Source organism: Dryobates pubescens, chromosome 30 (assembly GCF_014839835.1).
Source record: "Dryobates pubescens isolate bDryPub1 chromosome 30, bDryPub1.pri, whole genome shotgun sequence".
NCBI lineage: Eukaryota > Metazoa > Chordata > Aves > Piciformes > Picidae > Dryobates > Dryobates pubescens.
Window position 1 is genome coordinate 9,903,011 of NC_071641.1, and position 12,861 is coordinate 9,915,871.

The 12,861-nt window shown below is 59.2% G+C and overlaps 1 protein-coding gene across 1 annotated transcript in view; it reads right to left on the bottom strand.

The window, feature by feature from the left end:
• The window catches only part of PTEN (phosphatase and tensin homolog), a 91,341-nt gene that overhangs the window by 10,892 nt on the left and 67,588 nt on the right, over positions 1 to 12,861 (bottom strand). Inside the window, exons 7-8 of the mRNA XM_054174620.1 lie at positions 9,553 to 9,694; positions 4,797 to 4,963 (exon numbers count right to left, since the gene is read on the bottom strand). Of these exons, the coding sequence (XP_054030595.1) occupies positions 4,797 to 4,963; positions 9,553 to 9,694 (309 nt within the window). The remainder of the gene's footprint in view (positions 1 to 4,796; positions 4,964 to 9,552; positions 9,695 to 12,861) is intronic.

The following is a 12,861-nucleotide window of genomic DNA, read 5'->3' on the forward strand; positions in this document are numbered from 1 at the left end:
GGGGCACAACTTGTTCCTCACATCCAATCTCCATCTGCTCTGCTCTGCTTTGAAGCCATTGCCCCTGCTCCTGTCCCTGCAGGCCTTTGGCAACAGTCTCTCTGCAGCCTTCTTGGAGCCCCTTCAGGTCCTGGCAGGCTGCTCTGAGGTCTCCCTGGAGCGTTCTCTTCTCCAGGCTGAACACCCCCAGCTCCCTCAGCTTGGCCTTGTTTAGCTTCACTGTAACTACTGTCTGCAGCCAGCAGCTTGGCTTTGGTGTCAGTGCCTCTGCTGGGTGGTTGTTCTTGGTGGCCCTGGGCAGCACAGGACTCACCTCATCCCTGGATCAGGGTTTGGAGGCAGGTGTTGCAGTGCAGGCTCTGGGAGCTTTTCCTTCCCTCATGGCCCAGAATAAGTGCTGTGTTCTCAAGTGCTGCTCTCTGCTGTGGCAGCTCCCCACACCTTTTACAGAGCTGACTTCCTGACCTCAGATGACACATCAAAAGAGTTTGTTTGCATCTGCTCCTGTCCCTGCATGCCTTTGGGAACAGCCTCTGTCCATCCTTCTTGTAGCCTCTTCAGGTACTGGAAGGCTGCTCTCTTCTCCAGGCTGAACACCCCCAGCTCCCTCAGCCTACACTTGTCCCTGCCCTGTGCAGTGTTCCACTTCCCTCAGAGACAAATGGACCTCTGTCTGGAGCTGGAACCTGCCTCTGACTGCAGAGAGCAAGCCAAATCAGAGACCCAGGGAATGGGTTGGGTTGGAAGGGACCTTCACAAGAGCATCCAGTTCCAACTCCCCTGGCCATAGGCAGGGACACCTCCCACCAGCCCAGCTTGCTCAAGGCCTCATCCAGCCTGGCCCTGAACACCTCCAGGGAGGGAGCATCCATGACCACCTGGGCAGCCTATTCCAGGGTCATTTAAGCCATCAGTTCCTGTGTCCTCCTGAGTTTCACTTAATTTTTGAGGTCACCCACAGGCACCTGAAACCACTTTGAGGCCCTAGTTGCAAAAGGCTTTGGAGATGCTATCCAGCTATCAGAACATGAACATCCTGTTTCACAGAATAGAAGGGGTTGGAAGGGACCTCCAGAGCTTGAATCCAGCCCCCCTGCCAGAGCAGGGGCACCCAGGGCAGAGCACACAGGAACACATCCAGGTGGGGTTGCTAAGCCTCCAGAGGAGACTCCACAACCTCTCTGGGCAGCCTGCTCCAGGCCTCCAGCAGCCTCACACCACAGAAGTGGAACGTCCTGGGTTCCAGCTTGTACCCATTGGTCCTTGCCCTACTATTATTGGACACCACCAAGAAGAGATTGGCACCTTCCTCTTGACACCCACCCCTCAGGTATGAATAGACACTGAGAACATCCTCCCCTCAGCCTCCCAGAGACTAAACAGCCCCAACAGTTTCAACCTGCTCCAGGCTGGCCCCAACAGCCTTCCTGTAGCCACGGCTGAGGGAACTCCTTGTACCCTTTGCAGAGCAACAGCTGAAAGTCTGCTGACATTTTCAGATTCATTCTTCTAAAGAGCAATTACCCCAAGCCCTCCTGAACTGTGGAGCCAGCAAGATGCAGTCAGCAAGAGATGAAATGGCAAAGGCAAGAGCACAAACCGTGCTGCCACAGCCCTGCCCACGCCGCAGTCTGGGCAGAAACCAGCAGCGACTCCGGGGGAGGGGAACCAGAAACCCACAGCAAGCTCTCTGCTGCTGGGACTCACACAGGCACACAGCATTAGAGCTGGGAAGGGGCCTCCAGAGAGCATCCAGCCCAACCCTGCCAGAGCAGGGCACCCAGGGCACTCTGCACAGGAAAGCATCCAGGGGGGGTTGGAAAGTCCCCAGAGCAGGAGACTCCACAACCTCTCTGGGCAGCCTGCTCCAGGCCTCCAGCAGCCTCACACCAAAGGAGTTTCTCCTCCTCCTGTTGAGCTGAAAGCTTCTCTGTTCCAGTTTGCATCCATTGCTCCTTGGCTCATGGTTGTGCCCCAGCCAAAAGAGCTTGGCCCCCTCCCCTTGCGCCCCAGCCCTCAGCTCTTGACAGACATTGATCAGATCCCTCTCAGCCTTCTTGTAGCCTCTTCAGGTACTGGCAGGCTGCTCTGAGGTCTCACATGTCCGGCGCCAAAAATAGAAGCATAATACAAGGAACTTCCTGAGTCTCTTGTCTTTCTCTAAGTCACCTGGAGCCTTCTCTTCCCCAGGCTGAACACCCCCAGCTCCCTCAGCCTCTCCTCACAGCAGAGCTGCTCCAACCCCCTGAGCATTTCCCTGGCCTCCTCTGGAGCCTCTCCATCAGCTCCAGGTCCTTCCTGTGCTGAGGGCTCCAGAGCTGCTCACAGCCCTGCAGGTGAGGTCTCCCCAGAGCAGAGCACAGTGTCACAATCACCTCTCTGCATCTCTGGCAGTGCTGCTTTGGATGCAGCCCAGGCTGCCCTTGGCCTTCTGTGCTGCAGTCTCCCCCTGCCTGCTCCTGGCCAGCTTCTCCCCCACCAGCACCCCCAAGGCCTTCTCCTCAGGGCTGCTTTCTCTCCCCTCCTCCCCCAGCCTGTACTGCCAGTGAGGATTGTTCCAGCCCAGCTGCAGCACCCTGCCCTTGCTCTTGTTGAGCCTCAAGAGCTTCACCTGGGCACCACCTCTGCAGCCTGCCCAGGTGCCTCTGGATGCCATCCTGCCCCTCTGCTGTAGGGACAGCACCACTCAGCCTGGTGCCATCTGCCCCCTGCTGCTGGTGCCTGGATCCCTCTGTCTACAGCACTGACAGAAATATTGACCAGCACAGACCCCTGAGGGGACACCACCCTCACTGCTCTCCATCTGCACTTTAAGCCACCACCCTCTGGATGTGACCAGCCAGCCAGTTCCCTACCCACTGAGCATCCACCCAGCAAATCTGTGTCTGTCCAGCTTGGCCAGCAGGATGCTGTGGGGACTGTGCCAAAGGCCTTGCAGCAGCCCAGAGAGATCCCACCCAGAGGTCAGCCTAAGGCAGTCAGTCACAGAAAGCCACAGTGCTGCTCAGGCAGGACCTGCCCCTAGACAAGCCATGCTGGCTGCCTTGAAACAACTCTCACAGATGCTACCCAGTGCTGTGGTGCTCATCTGGCTTTGGTCTCCAGCTTAGTCCCAGCTTAATTTTTGTTGGTTTTTTTCCCCCCTGCCACTGAGATGCTGAGAAACTTCTCAGCTCTAGATAAATTCTTCCAGCACCTCACATCAAGACACTGCAGCAAGGGACTGAAGAGATAGAATAGAACTAACCAGGTTGGAAGAAACCTCAGATCATCAAGTTCAACCCAGCACCATCTGATCAACTAAGCCATGGCTCCAAGGGCCTCATCCAGCCTCTTCCTAAACACCTCGAGGGATGGGGACTCCACCACCTCCCTGGGCAGCACATCTCAAGGGCCAATTACTCTTTGTGGGAAGAACTTTCTCCTCACCTTGAGCCTAAACCTCCCCTGGCACAGCTTGAGACTGTGTCCTCTTGTTCTGCTGCTGGGTGCCTGGGAGAAGAGACCAACCCCCACCTGGCTACAACCCTGCAGGGAGTTGCAGAGAGCAAGAAGGTCTCCCCTGAGATAAGCAACCCCGGCTCCCTCAGCCTCTCCTCACAGGGCTGTGCCCCAGACCCCTCCCCAGCTCTGTTGCCCTTCCCTGGACACCTTCCAGCAGCTCAACCTCTTTCCTAACCTGAGGAGCCCAGAGCTGGACACAGGACTCAAGGTGTGGCCTAAGCAGTGCTGAGCACAGGGCACAAGGACTTCCCTGCTCCTGCTGGCCACACTCTGCCTGATGCAGGCCAGGATGCCCTTGGCCTTCTTGGCCCCCTGGGCACACTGCTGGCTCCTGTTCAGCTGGCTGTCCACCACCCCCCCCAGGTCCCTCTCTGCCTGGCTGCTCTCAGCCACTCTGTCCCCAGCCTGTAGCACTGCCTGGGGTTGCTGTGGCCAAAGTGCAGCCCCTGGCACTGGGACTTGTTCAGTGCCATCCTGTTGGCCTCTGCCCATCTGCCCAGCCTGGCAAGGTCCCTCTGCAGAGCTCTCCTACCCTCTGACAGCTCAACTCCTGCCCCCAGCTGGGTGTCAGCTGCAAACTTCCTGCTGATGGCCTCCATCCCCTCCTCCAGATCATCAATAAAGAGATTGACCAGGCTGGGGCCCAGCACTGATCCCTGGGGCACACCACTGGTGCCTGGCTGCCAGCTGGCTGTGGCACCATTCACCACCACTCTCTGGGCTCAGCCTCCAGCCACTTCCTAGCCCAGCTCAGAGAGCTGCTGCCCAGGCCTGGGGCTGACAGCTTGGCCAGGAGCTTGCTGTGGGAGATGGTGGCAAAGGCCTTGCTGCAGTCCAGGCAGACCTCATCCACAGCCTGCCCCACATCCACACATCCAGAGCCTTATCTTGGGTTTGGTGGAGGGGAGTGAGGCCTGCTTCAGCCTTGCTCATGCTGGCAGTTTGGGCCTGCCTGTCCCTAGGGCTGCTGAGGTGAGTCGGTCGCTCTGCTGGTCAAGTATGGGGGGTGCAGAGGGGGGGGGGCGCATTCAGGCCTGGGATTTTGGCCTGGTTTGGAAGGAGTTTTGTGGAAGATTTGGCCTAAGGAGGTGTTGGAGAGCCCTGGCCTGGGGCTGTGTTTGTGTTCAACACTTTGCACCAAGCTTTATCGCCAGCACTTCCATTTCCACCCTCCCATCCTGGGCGGAGTGTTGGACTCCTCTGAGAAGGGTTTGAGAGCTCTGCCTGGCTCCTTAAGCCAAGCCAGGGTGCTTGGCTTGAGCACAGGTCCCAGGGCAAGCAAGCAGACCAACCTTTTTCAACATCTTGTTCTGCTTGTGGAAGAACTCCACTTTGATGTCACCACAGACCGGCAAGGGCTGAGGGAACTCGAAGTACATGAACTTGTCCTCACGCCGCGAGGGGCCCGAAGGGGAGGTGAAGATCTTCACCTTCAGCTGGTACACCACAAACTGAGGATCTGCAGGGCAAAAGCAGAGCAGCACTTGGTTAGCAACAGGGCCTGAAAAGGCACAGTGTTGAGTGCCAGAACCTCACCCCGCCAGCTAGGCTGCTGGGAGCCGCCCCAGAGCGCAGCGCAGCGCCGCCAGGCCTCGGCCCTGCAGGCAGCGGCCAGGCAGATCTCTGCCCTCTGCAGCAGCACTCAGCAGCCACAGGGCTCCCAGGATGCACTTCAGAGGTTCAGAGAATGGGCTGCCATGGGTAGGACCTCAAAAATCAGCCAGCCCCAACCCCCTGCCATGGGCAGGGACACCTCCCACCAGGCTGCTCAGGGCCTCATCCAGCCTGGCCTTCAACACCCCCAGGCAGGAGGCAGCCACAGCCTCCCTGGGCAGCCTGTGCCAGAGTCTCAGCACCCTCACACTAAAGAACTTCTTCCTCAGCTCCACTCTGACCCTGCTCTGCCTCAGCTCCAAACCATTGCCCCCTGTCCTGTCTCAGACACCCTCAGGCAAAGTCTCTCTGCAGCCTTCCTGCAGGATCCCTTCAGCTCCTGGCAGGCAGCTCTGAGGCCCCCTGGAGCCTTCTCCTCTGCAGGCTGCACAGCCCCAGCCCCCTCAGCCTGTGCTCACAGCAGAGCTGCTCCAGCCCTTGGAGCATCTTTGTGGCCTCCCCTGGCCTCTCTCCAGCAGCTCTGTGTCCTTCTGCTGCTGGGGACAGCAGAACTGGAGGCAGGATTGGAGGTGGGGTCTCAGCAAAGCAGAGCCAAGGGGCAGAATCCCAGGGAACTCCACACAAGCAGCAGATACTGCAGAAGGCAAAGCCAGCCAGGGCCAAAGCCCTTCTGCCCTCTCAGCTGCTCATCAAATCCCCTTCCTCCACAGCCCCTGCTGTGCTAGGGGCACTCCAAGAGCCTGGCACAAAGGAGGGGATGTTCCTGCAGGTGATTCCACTTGGAGCTGGGCTCTGCAAGCCCAGCAGAGCGTTAAGCAAAGTGGCAACTGCAGGCATCTAACCCCCACAGCTCCACCCTGGAAGGCAGAGCTTTTCTGGCAGAGGCTCCTCCCTTCCTCCTCCTCCTCCTCCTCTCCATGCAGCTTGCCTGTTTCTCAGTGCATTACATGCTGAGGAGCTGCCTTGCTAAGGGTGCAATGTCAAACCAAGCCACGGGAGGCTCTGGGGCTACTTACACACGGCAGGAATCCTCCCAGCAAAGCCATGAGAGAGGCTTTTCCCTCTCACACCCACCACAGGCTCACAGAGCTCCCTCAGCCTCTCCTCAGCAACTCCTAACTGACAAACAAGGACTTCCTGGATGTTTTTGAGTGAAAAAAGGGTAAATAAATGACCAGTGGATGCAAAACTCCTGACAGCTGATTTGTTGGCTCTGCTGGCTGGGGTACAACTCAGCTGCATGAACTGTGCTGGCTGCTGCTGCTCCTTCCTGGCTGGCAGGGCTTGCTCCCACATCTCTTTGGCTGGGCACGAGAACTGAACTCTCTTCTGCTTAGACTGTGTAAGGTACAGGGGTGAGGCAGCAGGGAGGCTGTGAGCAGCCCCTCTGGACTGTCCAGAGGGGTCTGGAAACAATTCCAGGGGCTCCTTGTGTTGTTTTCTTAATTGCAAATCTGTGTCAACCCATTTGGTACAGAGGCACAGCACTGTGTGCTTCTGAGGTCTGTTTGCTTTGTAAGTGGAGCTTCATCAGGCTCCCAGAGCTGGCAGGGCTGGAAGGGAGCTCAAGGCTCAGGCAGTGCCAACCCCCTGCCGTGGCCAGGGACACCTCACACTGCAGCAGGTTGCTCACAGCCACCTCCAGCCTGGCTGCAAACACCTCCAGGCAGGAGGCTTCCACCACCTCCCTGGGCAACCTGGGCCAGGCTCTCACCACCCTCCTGGCCAACAACTTCTTCCTCACAGCCAATCTCAAGCTCCCCACTTCTCCTTTGGCTCCAGCCCCCCCAGTCCTATCCCTCCCTCACCCCCTCCCAAGTCCCTCCCCAGCTTGCTTGCAGCCCCCTGCAGCTCCTGGCAGGCCACCAGAAGCTCTCCTGGGAGCCTTCTCCTCTCCAGCCTGCACAAGCCCAACTCTCTCAGGCTGTCTGCAGAGCAGAGCAGCTCCAGCCCTCTGCTCCTCCTCCTGGCCCTTCTCTGGACCCCTTCCAGCCCCTCCAGAGCCTTCCTGTGCCGGGGGCTCCAGACCTGGCCCCAGAGCTGCAGCTGTGGTCTCAGCAGAGTGGAGCAGAGGGGCAGAATCCCCTCCCTGGCCCTGCTGGCCACACTTCTCTTGCTGCAGCCCAGGCTCTGCTTGGCTCTCTGGGCTGCAAGTGCTCCCTGCTGGCTCCTGCTGAGCTTCTCCTCCCCCAGCACCCCCAAGGCCTTTCCTCCAGGGCTGCTCTCCAGCCAGTCCCTGCCCAGCCTGGATTGGTGCCTGGGATTGCCCTGAGCCAGCTGCAGGACCTTGCACTGGTACCATGACCTGGATCAATTGAAATGAACACCCAGCACTGGGCAGTTGCTATAGCACAGAAGGGAATTCTGTACTGATGCTGCACAGTCACCAGGCATCTGCTTGCTCCTGAGCAGCACAGGGTGCATCAGCAAACTAGAGGAATGGTTTCCAGGTGTGTTCATGCTTCATATGCCCCCACAGACAGGTTCATCTAGAGTGAGCTATTTATTGATCAGCAGCATCAATCCAGGCTGCAGAGCAGCCCTGAGGAGAAGGCCTTGGGGGTGCTGAGGGTGCAGAGCTGGCCAGCAGCCGGCACCCAGCGCTGCCAGCCCAGCCCCAGCCTGGCCTGGGCTCAGCCCCAGCAGTGTGGGCAGCAGGGGCAGGAGGGGATTCTGCCCCTCTGCTGGGCTCTGCTCAGACCCCCAAGCAGTGCTGGGGCAGCTCTGGAGCCCTCAGCACAGCCTAGCCAGGGAGCTGCTGGAGCAGGGCCAGAGGAGGCCACAGCAGTGCTGGCAGGGCTGGAAGCCCTCTGCTGGGAGGCCAGGCTGGGAGAGTTGGCCTTGGGCAGCCTGCAGGGGAGAAGGCTCCAGGCAGACCTCCTGGTGGCCTTGCAGGGCTCCAAGGGCCCAGCAGAAAGCTGGGGACAGACTTCTGAGCAGGGCCTCTTGGGCCAGGCCAAGGGGGGATGGTTTGGGCTGCAAGAGGGAGCTTGAGAGTGGAGAGAAGGAGAAATGGTTGGTGCTGAGGGTGGGGAGAGCCTGGCCCAGGCTGCCCAGAGAGCTGGGAGCTGCCCCATGGCTGGCAGCAGTGCAGCTCAGGTTGGTTGGGACTGGGAGCAGCCTGCTCTGCCTGGGGCTGTCCCTGCTGGCTGCAGGGGGCTGCACTGCAAGAGCTTTAGAGGTCCCTTCCCATCTAAAGCACTGTGTGAGCCCATGCCTCACTTTCTGAGCACCCTGGCAAGAAGGATGCTGCTGCATTTGAAGCCAACACATCATTAAGCAAAGGGTTTTTTCAGCAGTCCAAGCTCCCCAGGAGCTGAAAGATTACAAATGTCTTCCACCAAAAAAGCAGCAAAGCTCTAAACAGATCTATGGCACAGCTTAGCTTCAGCAAAGTGGAGTTCTGGTGAACCCTTCCAGCTTCAGACTGTAGTGAAACAATTAGGCAAGTCCTCAGCAGACCTCAGCCTACTCCACCTGGCAGGATGCTAATGGCCACACTAACACAGCAGGCTGGGGGAAGTGAAGTGCTGAAGCATGACCTTCCCCTTCAGCATGGGCAGGCCTTGGTGGCAGTTAACAGAATGGAAACCATCACAGCCTCACAGCATGCCCTGGGTTGGGAGGGAGCCTCAGAGGGCATCTGTGCAACCCCCCTGCAGGCAGCAGGGCCAGCTCCAGCCAGAGCAGGCTGCCCAGGGACACAGCCAGGCTGAGCTTCAATGGCTCCAGGCATGGAGCCTCCAGCACCTCCCTGGGCAGCCTGTGCCAGTGTCTCCCCAGCCTCCCTGTGCAGAGCTTCCTCCTGATGGCCAACCTGGCTCTGCCCTGCTCCACTTCCAAACCATTGCCCCTGGTCCCATCCCCACAGCCCCTTCTGAACAGTCCCTCCCCAGCCTGCCTGGGGGTGCCCTGCAGATACTGAACTGCAGCTCTGAGGTCTGCCTGGAGCCTTCTCTCTACAGGCTGCACAGCCCCAGCTCTCCCAGCCTGGCCCCACAGCAGAGGTTCTGCAGCCTCTGATCATCTTTGTGGCCTCATCTGGAGTCTCTCCATGGGGTCCAGGTCCTTCCAATGTTGGGGGCTCCATACCTGGCCCTAGCCCTGCAGGTGAGGTCTCCCCAGAGCAGGGCAGAGGGGCAGGATCCCTCTCTCCAGCTCTGGCCACCCTGCTTTGGATGCAGCCCAGGCTGCCCTTGGCCTTCTGTGCTGCCAGTGCCCATTGCTGGCTCCTGCCCAGCTTCTCCCCCCCAGCACCCCCAAGGCCTTCTCTGCAGGGCTGCTCTCAGTCTCATCACCCCCAGCCTGGATTGGCATCGAGGGTTGCCCAGAGCTAGGTGCAGGACCTGGCCCTTGGCCTTGACAAAACTCCCCAAGCCCAGCTGGAAGGCTGGGAAGGTTTCCTGTGGGGCTGGGGAGGTGCTGGGTACTTACTGCAAGTCCCACTGCTGAACATGGGAATAGTTTCAAACATCATCTTGTGGAAGAGCAGTGCCACAGGTCTGTAGTCCAGGTGGTTCTTGAGCAGGTAGCTGTAGTAGTACACATAGCGTCTCTGGCTGGGAATGGTCACTCCCTGAACAGAGAGGAAACAGAGGTCAGAACCCAGCAGCAGCCTGGGACACAGCTCCCACCATCCACCCCAGCACCACACAGCATCAGGGATGGGAAGGGACCCCCAGAGATCCCCCAGCCCAACCCCCTGCCAGGGCAGGGTCACCCAGGGCAGGGCACACAGAGCACAGCCAGGGGGGGTTGGAAGCTCTCCACCCCAGGAGACTCCACAACCTCTCTGGGCAGCCTGCTCCAGGCCCCCAGCAGCCTCCCAGGGACAAAGGTTTCCCTCCTCTTCCCCTGGCACCTCCTCTGCTCCAGCTTGCCCCCAGTGCCCCTTGTGCTGTCCTTGGCCAGCCCTGAGCAGAGCCTGGCTCCAGCCCTGCACATCTTTAGCCCCAGCCCTGAGGGCAGCCCTCAGGCTGCTCTGCTCCCAGCTCCCAGCCCCAGCTGCCTCAGCCTGGCCTCCAGGAGCTGTTCCACTGCCTGCAGCAGCTCTGTGCCTCTGCCATGGACTCTCTCAAGCACTTCCCTGAGCTCCTTCCTCACCTGAGGGGCCCAGAGCTGGACACAAGATTCCAGCTGTGGCCTCAGCAGGGCAGAGCAGAGGGGCAGCAGAACCTCTCTCACCTCCTCCCCACAGCCCTTCTCATGCAGCCCAGGAGGCCCTTGGCCTTCTTGGCCACCACAGCTCATTGCTGGCTCCTGCTCAGCCTCCCATCCCCCAGCACCCCCAGCTCCTTGTCCCCTTCCCTGCTCTCCAGCAGCTCAGTGCCCAACCTCTCCTGCTGCCTGGGCTTCTTCTTCCCCAGCTGCCAGACCCTGCCCTTGCCCTTGGTGGCTTTCATTGCCTTGCTCCCTGCCCAGCTCTCAGCCTGCCCAGCTCTGGCTGGCAGCACAGCCTGAGGGCTGTCACCACTGCTGCCAGGTTGGTGCCAGCAGCAAACCTGCTGGCACAGGACAATACAAGGCAAATAAGTCATGAATGCAAGGGCAGCTGCAGCACCTGGAGTAAATCATTGTGCTTTATGCTGAGTAGACCTCAGCAGCAGCTCCACTGCAGAGCAGCACAAAGCCCAGAGAGCAGCTGAGGGCTGCCCATACACAGCCATGCAGCTTTTCAGTGCAGTAGCCTGTGGCACTTCTTTACTGTGGAGCACCCCAGGCACATTAAATTCTAGCAGAGACCTAAGCCACCTCCAAACCATTCCCCTACCTCCAACCCATGCCCTGGAGACATTTCCCTTTTCCCCAGAACACCTGCCCACAGCTCCTGCACTCAGCCTGCAGCCCACTGAAGCAGCTGCTTGCACACACATTAGCTTCCAGCAGGCCCTTCATCACCCACCAGCAGGACACTGGGGGTCCAGCTCCTTCAGTGCTTCTCCAAACATCCACCTCAGGCACTGGAGCAAAGCAGGAAGCTTCCCTCCCCAACCCCCCACAGCTTAACCACTGCAGAGTCCCTGAGGAGCAGGTTAAAGGTGGCTTTGTGCTGCTGCTGGTTGGGAGGCTGTGGAGTGGCAGAGGTTCAGCTGGAGGCACCTTGACCATGCTCTCAATTTTTAAGCAGAGCAACAGCAGCTCAAGGCAGGAGATTCTAATTCCCTTTGCTGCTGCCATTGCACTCAAGACCAACACTTCCTTGTAGCACAAAGTGGGCATCTGAAATGTCTTCACCAACCCCCAGAGCACAGGGTTTCATTAGTAGGATCACAGAATGCTCTGGTTGGGAGGGAGCTCCAGAGCTCAGCCAGCCCAGCCCCCTGCACTCAGCAGGGACATCCTCCACTGGATCAGGTTGCCCAGAGCCCTGGCCAGCCTCCCCTGGAATAGCTCCAGGCATGGAGCCTCAACCACCTCCCTGGGCAGCCTGCTGCAGTGTTCCAGCAGCCTCCTGGGGCACAACTTGTTCCTCACATCCGATCTCAATCTGCTCTGCTCTGCTTTGAAGCCATTGCCCCTGCTCCTGTCCCTGCAGGCCTTTGGCAACAGTCTCTCTGCAGCCTTCTTGGAGCCCCTTCAGGTCCTGGCAGGCTGCTCTGAGGTCTGCCTGGAGCCTTCTCTTCCCCAGGCTGAACACCCCCAGCTCCCTCAGCCTGTGCTCACAGCAGAGCTGCTCCAACCCCTGAGCATTTTTGTGGCCCTCCTCTGGATCAGGACCATCAGGTCCAGGTCCTTCCTCCACTGGACACAGCACTCCAAGGGAGGTCTCAGCAGAGCAGTGGGAGAATGATCATCTTAAGGAGGCAACAGGGAATCAGTCAGCCAGGGGAGGCTCAGGCTGGAGCTCAGCAAAGATTCCTGCCCTGGAAGGGCTCTCAGCCATTGGAGTGTTGTGCCCAGGGCAGTGCTGGAGTCCCCATCCCTGGGGGTGTTCCAGCAGTGTGTGGAGCTGGTGCTTAGGGACAGGGTTTGGTGCTGAGCCTGCAGGGCTGGGTCCAGAGCTGGCCTTGGATGAGCTTGGAGGTCTCTTCCAGCTGGATACAGTCTGTGCCTCTCTGATTTGCAGCAGGGGAAGCAGCAGGGCTTTTCTTAGCCTTCTGGGGGGCACTGAGTGCTGAAAGCAGGCTGCACAGCTGCAGTGCTTTGCCCAGCTTCAGAAAGCACTTTGGCTGCCTTGCTTCCCAGAGAAACCAGCAGCAGTCAGTGCTGTGCTGCTGGGGCCTGAGAGGCAGTGCTCAGCCAGCACCTTCTGATCACAGAGCTGGCAGGATGGAAGGGAAGGGACCCCAAGGCTCAGGCAGTGCCAACCCCCTGCCATGGGCAGGGACACCTCACACTGCAGCAGGTTGCTCACAGCCACCTCCAGCCTGGCTGCAAACACCTCCAGGCAGGAGGCTTCCACCACCTCCCTGGGCAACCTGGGCCAGGCTCTCACCACCCTCCTGGCCAACAACTTCTTCCTCACAGCCAATCTCAAGCTCCCCACTTCTACTTTTGCTCCATCCCCCCAAGTCCTATCCCTCCCTCACCCCCTCCCAAGTCCCTCCCCAGCTTGCTTGCAGCCCCCTGCAGCTCCTGGCAGGCCACCAGAAGCTCTCCTGGGAGCCTTCTCCTCTCCAGCCTGCACAAGCCCAACTCTCTCAGGCTGTCTGCAGAGCAGAGCAGCTCCAGCACACCTAGTCTCCATCATGCCCTGCTCCTGGAAGAGCTGCCCCCACTACAAGGATACAGAGAAGTCAAAAG